Source organism: Xenopus laevis, chromosome 3S (genome assembly GCF_017654675.1).
Source record: "Xenopus laevis strain J_2021 chromosome 3S, Xenopus_laevis_v10.1, whole genome shotgun sequence".
Lineage (NCBI taxonomy): Eukaryota > Metazoa > Chordata > Amphibia > Anura > Pipidae > Xenopus > Xenopus laevis.
This window is the reverse complement of record NC_054376.1, coordinates 21,529,738-21,542,334: the sequence shown is the minus strand read 5'-3', so window position 1 is coordinate 21,542,334 and position 12,597 is coordinate 21,529,738. Positions and strand designations below refer to the sequence as shown.

The 12,597-nt window shown below is 39.4% G+C and overlaps 1 protein-coding gene across 1 annotated transcript; it reads right to left on the bottom strand.

Moving 5' to 3' along the window:
- Positions 1-285: 285 nt before the first annotated feature.
- On the bottom strand, positions 286-11,389 carry LOC108712680 (endonuclease domain-containing 1 protein). The gene is made up of 3 exons (XM_018255007.2): positions 11,089-11,389; positions 7,116-7,491; positions 286-964 (listed from the first exon to the last, which is right to left on the bottom strand). The coding sequence occupies exons 2-3, from the start codon at positions 7,473-7,475 to the stop codon at positions 380-382; spliced, it is 945 nt and encodes a 314-aa protein (XP_018110496.1). The 5' UTR covers positions 7,476-7,491; positions 11,089-11,389; the 3' UTR covers positions 286-379.
- Between the last annotated feature and the right edge of the window lie 1,208 nt (positions 11,390-12,597).

Sequence of the window (12,597 nt, the reverse complement as noted above, 5' to 3'; positions counted from 1 at the left end):
CCCACTGAGCACGTGACACTTTCCAAGATGATGTGACAATTTTGTTGTCCAGAATCATTGCTGCTATTGACAAGCTTAAACTTTAGGCTGGTGCAATAACTTCAGTATATAAAATATGGCATTTTTAGCCACATTAATTTTTAGGGTTTAGTTCTCCTTCAAGTTACTCACTTCCCTGTACAATAGACAGAGAATTCCCTGTGTAATGGAATGGAACAAAGCTTCAAACAGGTCACAGCAATGTTCCCTGACAGGCAGGCACCATGATAAATTCACATATGAAGGGATGCTTGCTTTCTTTTGTATTAAATCAATATTGTACAGATGCTTTTCTGGTTTCTATATGTATGACAGAGACAATCCACATTTTACAATTTCATCAAGCACAGTTATTCTGAAATATTGCAATATGTGTGGTGTTTAAAAGATTTGTCAGTTGCATTTGAAGCTCTTTCATTGCAATCTCATATACCATTTCCTTTGTATTGTTCACTAGCCCTGCCCCTGATCTGATTGGCTTGCCATTATTATCTACACAGCAATAAGCATTCCACACATGGCTGGGAATATTCACACGGTCACCCTTAATCCAGTTGTTGCCCGGTACGATTCCAGTAACCACATACATAGTGGTGCAGCCATCAGCATACCCAATCATTTTATTCTCGTATTGGTTCCAGTTCCCATTGTTTAGGTCTTTATTCATTGGCACCACGTTGGTGAAGGTGAATGTGGCATTTTGCTTGTCTCCATCTACATGATGCCCCCTGGGATTCACATGTCCTCTGCCATAGTGTTTGTTTTTATAATAATCAGCATCAACAGCTTGACTTGTTGGAATAAGGTAATGGGGACGATTTTTCTCCTCTTTTTCTGAAATGCCATGTTCTTTGTTGTATTTTCCTATTTTTATTTTGGTGCTGTATTCACGTAGAATTGTGCCATCCAACTGCCTATAGACCAGCTGAAAGGAAAAACAGACTGCAGTTTTATTAGAGGTAACAACGAGATATGGTATATCTATGTTCAACATACATTGTATTAATAGGGCTTCTCATTTTATATTATTTACAGGTATCATTATCTGTTACAGCATATAGTAAATGATATGGCTGTTCCAATCTCCCAGGAACACAGTAGTTAACTGATCTGGGTCTCCTGTCTGGGATTATTTGACAGTAGACGTACAGCTTCCATTCATTTAGAAGCCTCCATTAAAACCACTGTAAATCAAATCACATGGCGACTGGATAACCACTGAACACCAATGATTTTTACACAAATGGCATCAGCCACAACTGCTCCAGGAAACCCTGCTGCCGGGTGCTTAATAATAACAATCCTGCAAACAAGCCATCGCCAACTCGGGTTACCTGTAACATAATCAGAATGGAAACGCTGCTGCTATGGGACCGTGTAAGGCCTATGGATAAATTATAGTGATGAGCGAAGTTATTCGCCAGCCATGGATTTGCAGCGAAAATTCTGCATTTCACCATGTGCAAATTTATTTGTTAAAATGAGGCAAAAATTTGCAGCAGAAAAACTTGCCACGAAAAAACACCCATAAGAAAAAATGCCCATTGACTTATGCATTATGACAAAAGTCACCATAAGTAAAAATGCCCATTGACTTTAATGTATTAGGACAAAAAAGTCACCGGATACGGCCCTCCAATGTCATTTACCCGGCCCCCGCCCACGCTGGCAATTGCCCCATATTTTTTTAAAAAAAAATATAGAAAGCTCGAATCTGGCCTCCCGCTGGACTAACTATGGGCATTTGAACAAGCGGTGCATCAGTTATGTATGTGCGCATGTTCACGTCGGCCCCCTGATGACGTCACTGAGGCGTGCTACGCGTGGGGCGCAAGAGGCGCATCAGGGAGGGAGCGCTCTGGATTTGGCGCTTTTCCTGACATCCTAGGGCAGGCTGTGGCTGCGCATTTTGGTGGGCTGCAGGCTAAAAAGTAACCTACTGCTCCTCTGCCAACTGATCGGAATCTGCTGCTCCTGTCTCTTCTACTGCGCTGGTGAGCAAAGTGAATTGGGGGAACATGTCGGCCTTAATTATTCCCAAAACCCACACACACACTGTGCCCACCACCAACTTCTTTAATTTAATTTTACAAGGTTTCTTAATTTCTGTTTGCCCTATTTCTCTATTTCTTCCCCATTTTTTTTTTTTAAATCTTGTTGCATTGCCCATCTCCATACATTCTCCCTTGCATCTCCTCACTGAATTAATTATTTTTACATGATTAATGAAGTGTTTTAATTTAATTTTACAATTAAACCCCAGAGCTCTCTTAATTTCTGTTTGCCCTATTTCTGCCCCATTTTATTTATTTTGCTGCCCATCTCCATACTACTTCTTTGCCTCATCTTTATATCTCTCTTTATCCCTGGGTATGCTATGATTTTCTTACTGGGAGTGCTTACAATGAATGTGTTAAAAATTGATTATATATGCTCACTGAATTATTTTTACATGATTAATGAAATGCATTAATTTTACATTTAAACCCCTGAGTTCTCTTAATTTCTGTTTGCCCTATTTCTGCCCCATTTTTTTTATTTTGGTGCCCATCTCCATCTCTCTTTATCCCTGGGTATGCTATGATTTTTTTACTGGGAGTGCTTACGATGAATGTTTTAAAAATTGATTATATGCTTATTGAATTAATTATTTTTACATGATTAATGAAGTGTAACAATGGATTTGTAGTCAATAAATGTCAATGAATTACAAGTTGATTAAATGGAATGGCAGTTCATAAAGCTATATGTGTGTGTGACTATATATAATATATATAGTCACACACACATATAGCTTTATGAACTGCCATTGAAATACTGGTAAGTTTATGTTAGTTAAAATTGTTCTTCATTGTACATTTTTTAAATAGTGTATTGTTTCTTCATGATTTTTTTTGCACTACCTGTACTACAAATAAGATATATGCAGTGTGCATGGGAATTTGTTCATTTTTTTTTTTTAAACTATAGTCCGGCCCCCCAACAGTCTGAGGAACCGTGAACTGGCCCTCTGCTTAAAAAGTTTGAGGACCCCTGGTGTAAAGCATCTCTGACTCAAGGAGAACGTGGGGCCTGGTGGCCTGGATTCATAGTAACATAGTAAGTTGAGAAAAGACACACGTCCATCAAGTTCAAACTTTTAACTTTTTTTAATCTGCTAGTTGATATAGAGGAAGGCAAAAAAAAAACCCATCTGAAGCCCTTCCAATTTGCCTCAAATGGGGGGGGGGGAATTCCTTAATGACTCCAAAATGGCGGACTAGTCCCTGGATCAACTTGTACTATAACCATAACCCTGTATTCCCTCACTTGCTAAAAAAAATCCAACCCCTTTTTAAAGCTATCTAACTGATTCAGGATGAGAATTCCACATCTTCACAGCTCTCACTGTAAAAAAACCCTTTACGAATATTTAGGTGGACCCTCTTTTCTCGTAAACGGAATGGGTGACCTTGTGTCAGCTGGAAAGACCTACTGGTAAATAAAGCATAATAGAGATTATTATATGATCCCCTTATATATTTATACATAGTTATCATATTAACCCTTAAGCGCCTCTTCTACAGTGTGAACAACCCGAACTTGCCCAGTCTTTACTCATAGCTAAGATTTTCCATATCTTTTACCAGCTTAGTTGCCCTTCTCTGCACCCTCTCTACAATAATGTCCTGTTTGAGCACTGGAGACCAAAACTGTACAACATATTCTAGAAGGGGCCTTACCAGTGTTCTATACAGTGGAAGAATGACCCTTCCTGACGTGAATCTATGCCCCCTTAAAAAACAGCTCAAGACCATATTTGCCCTTGATGCTTCTGACTGGCATTGCTTGTAACAGCCAAGTTTATCATCTACAAGGACTCCAAGGTCCTTTTGCAAGGATGCCACATCCTGGATGGAATTAATTGGGCTGGATAGTTTTGTGTCATCTGCAAATACTGATACCTTACTTACAATAACCTCCCCTAAGTGATTAAAGGGATACTGTCATGGGAAAAAAAATTTTTTTCAAAATGAATCAGTTAATAGTGCTGCTCCAGCAGAATTCTGCACTGAAATCCATTTCTCAAAAGAGCAAACAGATTTTTTTATATTCAATTTTGAAATCTGACACGGGGCTAGACATTTTGTCAATTTCCCAGCTGCCCCATGTCATGTGACTTGTGCCTGCACTTCAGCAGAGTAATGCTTTTTGGCAGGCTGCTGTTTCTCCTTCTCAATGTAACTGAAGGAGTCTCAGTGGGACATGGGTTTTTACGATTGAGTGTTGTTCTTAGATCTACCAGGCAGCTGTTATCTTGTGTTAGGGAGCTGTTATCTGGTTACCTTCCCATTGTTCTTTTGTTTGGCTGCTGGGGGGGAAAAGGGAGGGGGTGATATAACTCCAACTTGCAGTACAGCAGTAAGGAGTGATTGAAGTTTATCAGAGCACAAGTCACATGACATGGGGCAGCTGGGAAATTGACAAAATGTCTAGCCCCATGTCAGATTTCAAAATTGAATATAAAAAAATCTGTTTGCTCTTTTGAGAAATGGATTTCAGTGCAGAATTCTGCTGGAGCAGCACTATTAACTGATTCATTTTGAAAAAAAATTTTTTCCCATGACAGTATCCCTTTAATGAACAAGTTAAATAAAAGTGGACCCAATACCGAACCCTGAGGGACCCCACTGAGAACCTTACTCCAAGTAGATGTACAATGTATCATTAACAGCCACCCTCTGTACCTGTCCCAAGTTTCCTATCCATCTGCAAACAACTTAATTAAGCCCAACAGACCTTCGTTCACAGCTCTGGTGACAATATATTGTGTGCGGCAAGTATCACTGTGCAAGTTGTGCTGGTGACTAATAAAGAAACTTTCCAGAGTTCAAGTGTGAGTCATGTGGAAGGGTCCCTGCTTGGCTTTACCCTGACGCCGAGCTTATGAGCTCTTCCTCATGAGCGTTATTGCCTGCACTCCCTAAAGGAAAACTATACCCCCCAAACAATGTAGGTCTCTATTAAAAGATACTGAGTAAAACAGCTCATGCGTAAAACCCTGCTTCATGTAAATGAACCATTATCATAATAATATACTTTTTAGTAGTATGTGCCATTGGGTAATCATAAATAGAAAATTGCCATTTTAAAAAATAAGGGCCGTCCCCTGAGATCGTACGATTCACTGTTCTCACATACAAACAGGGCCGCCATCAGGGGGGGACAGGGGGGACAAGCGTACCGGGCCCGGGCATGAAGGGGGGCCCGGCAGCGCTGCATTTTTTTGAAGATCCGGGCCCCCCTTACGAGCGCCCGAGCCGTACGTCTTGCCTCTTCAGTGCCGAATGCGGAAGTGCCGAAAAGCCGAAGCCGATGCGACGAAAAGACCCGAAGTCACGGAAAAAGCCGAAGTCCCGAAGTCACGAAGCGCCGAAAAGACCCGAAGTCACGAAAACAGCCGAAGCCGAAGTCCTGAAGCAGCGCAAAGACCCGAAGTCACGAAAACAGCCGAAGCCGAAGTCCTGAAGCGGTGAAAAGACCCGAAGTCACGAAAGGAGGCGAAGTTGAAGTACTGAAGCCATGAGTTCAATTCTACTGAACACCAGTTTGTGTTTTTTTTTTTTAATCCCCTGGCCACCAATGTATTATTTTAATATTCTATAGGCCCCTGCCACCAATCTTTTTTTTAAAACTTTTGTTTTTGGAGCCCCAATTTTTTTTTTAACTCGTAAGGGGCCCCTTGCCACCATTGTTTTTTTTTGGGTTTTTTTTTTAAAAAAAAATTAATTTTCTTTTTGGTGGCCCCAAATTTTTTTAACTTGTAAGGGGGCCCCTGCCACCAGTTTTTTTTTTCTTTTCAAAAAAAATTATTTTTTTTTTAAATTTTTTTTGGGGCCCCAATTTGTTTTTAACTTGTAAGGGGGCCCCTGCCACCATTTTTTTTTTTTCAAAAAAATCTTTTTTTCTCCAAATTTTTTTTTGGGGCCCCAATTTGTTTTTAACTTATAAGGGGGCCCCTGCCGCCAATGTTTTTTTTTTTTTTCAAATAAAAATTAATTTTTTTTCAAATTTTTTTTGGGGCCCCAATTTGTTTTTAACTTAGAAGGGGGCCCCTGCCACCAATGTTTGTTTATTTTTTAGTTTTTTTTACATTTTTTTTGTTGGGGCCCCAAGTTTTTTTAACAGGGGGCCCCTGCCACCAATGTTTTTTAAAAAAAAAATTTTAATTTTTTTTTTTTGGGGCCCCAATTTTTTTTATAAGGGGGCCCTGACCATCAATAGCTTTTTACAACTTGTGTGGGGGGGGGGGTTACTTTTTTAGCGCTGATGTCTGTGTGGTCTTTTAACTGCGATGTGGGCGGGATATGGGGCGGAGCTTGGTCGTCAGTGTGGGCGGGGCCCAGGGGGCCCCAAAAATTTTGTTGTACAGGGCCCCGTGATTTCTAATGGCGGCCCTGCATACAAACCACATGTAAGGTCACATGAGCCAATTAACAGACAGAGTTCTGCCTTTTGCTTCCTCACTTCTTCCTGTTACAGTTAGTGTTGTAGTATTTCTGGTCAGGTGATCTCTGAGGCAGCACAGATAGAGTCACGAAATGGTGGTTCAAGGCAAGAGATGTAAAAGGGCAATATTTATGTAAGTATATATTCCAGTTTGGTAAGATTCTTTAATATGTCATTCAATTTGATATAAACTATCTGTTGCTTAAGTATTCATTTTGGGGGTATAGTTTTCCTTTAAATGCGTTCCACCACAGGAGAGTGCAGGCCCAGATGCAGCCGACTCTTCCTTAATGTGCTGTACTCACAGCAACACTTGCCGAATGCAGGTGCTGCACTCCCCTGCACTTGAATGCATTTAATCGCAACACAGGGGAGTGCAGGCAAAAATGCTCACGAGGAAGAGCATTAAACACTGTATGAGTTGAGAGTTATATTTCAGCCTTCTCTGCCACTTCTTCCACCTTTGTCGTGTCATTTAAGAAAGATAGATGTAAATATAACAGGCATTGAGACCTTTAAACATAATTATAAGAGACTAAAAGTAAAAGAATTTGCCATCTGTATAATTTCACATTAATAGTTCTTACCTGAGGTTCTATGTTGAAATTATGTTTCCTTTTATTTGTGGAGTTAGATGAAGATCTTCTGTCCAAGATGTAGGCAGAATAAAGGGGCACACGCCTCCCTCTGTCATACAAGGAAGCAAAGTAAATCTTGTTCCCATATTGCTGACAGATATAAACTGGAGAGCTCAGTTCTTCTACTTTTATCCCATCTGGTAGGTCTAAGGGATTAAAACGGTGAGAGAGAGCAATGTCCTGAAAGCCGTCAGGGAGCATTTGGTTATAGAAAAAATTGCGGCAGTCAGTGAAGTTATCAGAGATGAAGGGTTCAGCTTTATGGACTATGGCTATGAACAGCCAACCCATAGTCACCATCATCTTCATGCTCACTAAAAGGGAACTGAAAACACACAGAGACAATAATAATATTAGTTATGAGAAAGAAAGTTGTGCAGGACTCACTGGTTATGCTTTAATAATTGGTATTAGAGCTAACTACATACCTCCTAACATTTTGAAAACAGAAAGAGGGACAAAAAGTTTTGGTGCGTGCAGAGTGACAACTTTTTTTTTGATGACGCCCATTTTATGGCAATATCCCCTAATTACCACATCCATTTTACAAAATTTGGCAGGTTATTAAAGTTTGAACACATCACTGGAGGTTTTTATGTATTATTACAGTTTTGCTAATGAAGGTGAAACTGCCCTTTAAGATACAGATTCCCCAAGAGACCTGCTTATCTTAAATACTTACAATAGTTACTTTGCTTATGTTAAATTGTTTAAAAAAGTATCAAAGTGCATGTGTCACGTATTCTGGGCGAATTAAGTTTTAGAGACTTTGTATGTTTTTCTGGCTGTTCAGTGCAGGAGATCAAAGAGAAACTTGGGACATTTCAGTAAGAAACCCAGGAGGACCGCAGGTTGAGCTGTCAAAAAATGGACTGTCCCGTGAAAAATGGGACAGTTAGGAGGTGTGTAATTATGTACATGCATTTCAAGAAGGAAGTATATCAAACCATAGAGAACAAAAGAAAAAATTAAGCTAAAACAGCACATCCACATACAGAGAGAGTACATAGCAATGAAAGAACATTTATACAAGCAACTCCCTCCACAACAACATACAAAAATCTAATTCTTGACAAACTCTTTTATCCCGTGTTATTTAGTTCATACATTTTTAGAAACAGGGGTTTTTAGTTAATTGCCGTCAGGGATAGACTGGTATACCTGGGTACAACAGGCTTCCCTGACGATCTCAGGCCAAATATGTCCAGATATGGATTAGACAGGTTTAAAAATCCCTTTGAAGCAAGTACTGCATCGGCGATGGTCGGCTATGGTGTGGTCCTTGCTCAGATGGTCTGTATTTACGTTGTTGTGGTACTGGTTAGGATTGTTAATTAAACTGAATTTATACCAATATATAGGTATAGCCTGGGCACACAGCCCAATCATTAACTAAAATCTTTATGTACTTGAGGCTGGGCAGAATGATTTGTGAAACGTTTCTATTATATCAGTATTTGTCAGATTTGTTTTGCAGGTTCCACTCTACTCTCCCTGCTGAGCAGTTAAATTACAGTGTAATACTCAGGGGCATCTCAACAAAATACGGCCGTAAGGAAAATGTTAAATTCAGGGCCTTACAAAAATGTGCTGTCCATAGTGAGGACATGAATTTCTTTGTGAAACAAAAGCTGGCTCTCGCACAGCCAGTGTAAGATGCGAAGTCTGGTGCTCAGTGGTAGAGGTTCGGCCACCTCACAATTGAATCGAGGCTTGACAAAGGGGCGTGACCCTGAAACGTTGCTCCCTTCCGCATTAAACGTGCAAGGGGTTCCTTGCTTGCAGCAGCCTGTGTGCCGTGGACTTGAATTTCTTTGCCATGTCACCCCTTCTGACACCCACACCATCATTTGCAGTGCTTAAAGGAACTGTAACACTAAAAATTTTTAAAGTGTTTCACAGGAATGACAGCATAATGTAGTGTTGCCCTGCACTGGTAAAACTGGTGTGTTTCCTTTAGAATCTCTACTATAGTTTTTATAAACAATTTGCAGTCGGGGGTGATTCTAGCCATTATGCCGACTGAGGCAGCCTTCTTTTGCCGCCCCCGCCCCTCCCCACAGCACTCACCTTTAGAGCGCCGGAGAGGGCAGGGGCGGTCCATGTCGCTTAGTGCAGAGAGCGTAATTACGCTCTCTGCACATAGAAGACCCGAATTTCTGGGTTGAAAACAGGAAATTCGGCTTTTAGTTACCAGGAGCGGCATTTTTGCCGCCCCTGGCAACCAGGGGGGCACTGCAGCCTGAGGCGAGTAGCTCAACTTGCCTCATTGGTGAAGCACCCCTGGTTGCAGTGTAGCCATGGGGGCAGCCATTCAAGCACAAGATATACAATCAATAACAGATATGTTCTGAAGAATCCCATTGTATACTACAGAGATTATCTGTTGTGTATCCTATGTCTTTTCTCCTTTTCAGCATTGAATGGCTGCCCCCATGGGCAGCTTGTTTATATAAACTATAGTAGTGTTTCTGAAGCAAATACAACAGTTTTACCAGTGCAGCACAGCACTATATCATATAATTTTTTAATTACTTAAAATCACTTTAATTTTTTGGTGTTACTGTTCCTTTAACCCAGACATGCCAGTGCAGAAGAGGGATAGTAAGCAGGAACCCATCCTTTTCAAATAGCTCCCAACACTTCTACCCAAAACTACTTAACATAATAAGGGAACAGATGTTTTTTACAATGGGTCAATGAATAGGGCTGCTATACACAATACAGTAAATAGTTTATGCACTGCCTCTGTATCTTGCGCTATAACTAAAACACCATATATGGGAGACAGCCATCCATAATTTGGAGATTTCTGGATAACAGGTTTCCGGATAACAGATCCAATATCTGTATTCTCAGACAATTTGCAATTATTTTTTAGGGATGCACTGAATCCACTATTTTGGATTCGGCCGAACCCTCGAATCCTTTGTAAAAGATTTGGCCGAATACCGAACCAAATCCTAATTTGCATATGCAAATTAGGGGTGGGAAGGGAAAAACATTTTTTACTTCCTTTATTTGTGACAAAAAGTCACATGATTTCCCTCCCCGGGCCGGGCAAATTAGGGTTTGAATTTGGTTTGGCCGGCAGAAGAATTAGGCCAAATCCTGCTGAAAAAGGGCCAATCCTGGCCGAATCCCGAACCGAATCCTGGATTTGGTGCATCCCTATTTTTTATTATTTGTGTTTTTTTAGTTATTTCTCTTTTTATTCAGCAGATCTCCAATTTGAAGTTTTGGCAATCTCGTAGCTAGGGTCTGGGTTACCCTAGCCACCATCCACTGATTTGAAGAAGAGACTGGAATATGAATAGGAGAGGCCTGTGTAGAAAGATGAGTAATAAAAAGTAGCAATAACAATACATTTGTAGCCTTAGCGAGCATTTTTTTAATGGGGATCAGTGACCCCCATTTGAAAGCAAAGAAGAGTCAGAAGAAGGCAAATAATTCAAAAATGATCAGAAATAATAAAAAAGGAAGACCAATTAAGAAAGTTGCTTAGAATTAACCTGCAGCACTTTAATACCCCTCCTAATTGTGTAAATTACCCTCCCATTTAGACTGTAAGCCCTACGGGGTAGGATCCTCCATCCTTTTGTCTCCTTGACATTGAGCACTTAATCTGTATTGTAATTCTATTTTATATTTATGTGAATTGTATTTCTAATAATGCACTAAATGTTACTTATTAATGCAATGACCCCTTGTTTGTTACTACTAATTTATTTTTTTGCTGTACAGTACTTTGCCCTATAGGAGTGCTATACAAATAAAAATATACATATATACATACATACATATACATACAATTAACCATTGCATAACATACTAAAAGTTAACTTAAAAGTGAACCACCCCTTTAAGAAGGGCACGAATCAGAAGGGCAGGGTTTTCCTTTCAATCGATCCACTAACAGTACCTGAGAATATCCTTGCAGACTCCCAGTAGTACACAGCCCAACTTGAGGCAGGGGATATACAGTAATTGGCTGTTGGAGAGTGTTCGTAGTGCAGACAGAGTCAAATCCAGGGAAGAGGAGTCCTACCACAGCCACAGTGCACCTCAAAGTCTTTGCAGAAAATGCAGATGCTGCACAAGCAACTAACAATAAATCCTTCTCTGCACACTAGCAATACTCTGTTTTAGTAGAGGGAGGGATTTTGCAGACCCCCTGGGGTCTTTGTTTGTCCACTATGCAGGCTCCAGTGGGGGTAGGGCTAGGGCTGGGCAATGTTCTGAGCTCTTTACTCTATTTTCTTCACTAAAAATGGGGAACTTTGGGAGGAAGTGCAAGCATATTTCAATGGCCAAACAACAAGCCTGTCTCAGCATTCATCACAGTTACTATCACACATGGAACTAATAGAAGTGGAATGATACATTATTTACTAAAACCATGAATCTCTCATCAAAATATACATAACATAATATAATTATTTATACACTCAGATCTGTATCCCCTAAAGAAGGGAGAAAGAAAGGAAAGAACAAAGGAGAAGATGGGGGGAAAAAATATATACAGGTATGGGATCTGTTACCTGGAAACTCTTTATCCTGAATTACGTAGACTCCATTTTATCAATAGGATCTTTAAAAAGGGATTTCCCTTTTCTCTGTACTAATAAAACAGTGGAATCAAAACCATCTAATTAGGTTTATTTTTTAAAGGGTGCTTTTAAAAGGTAGCCAATTGGGTTTATTTAATGTTTACATGATGTTCTAGTAGACTTAAGGTATGAAGATCCAAATTACATAAACATCCATTATCCAGAAAACCCCAGGTCCAAAAGAGTCATCACTGAAACCAAAACTTCGGTCTGTGCTTCAAGTATAAAAACAACAGCCTTTTGATAAAGAGAATGCGACCTCTTCAAATGATTTCTATCTAACAACAGCGCGGATTGCACCCAATCATCAGTGTTTGGCTTTCTCGTGAGTACTGGGATCCCACATTATATATATATATATATATATATATATATATATATATATATATATATATATATATATATATATATATATGTGTATATATATGTGTATATATGTGTCTGATTCATTAAGAATTCAATTGCTTAATTATACATTTTACAAACGGACTAAGTTTTGTAGTTGACTATATGTGTATATATATATATATGTGTATATATATATATATATATATATATATATATATATATATATATATACACAATATATACAAGTGATAAAGTGGTCATATAAATACAATATACAAAAATCTTTCAAAAAAGGTGCCAAAATGACTTCATTAACAACTCATTGATGCAATTGGTGTGAATTTTATACAATAATTAAGTGTATACCATGTTGAAATTCCACCACTAGGTGTCACTAGTGTAACATTGTGAGATATCAGTGTCCATAGACATTACTTTGTGATATATTTGTGTCCATAGTCCTAATAGTGAAG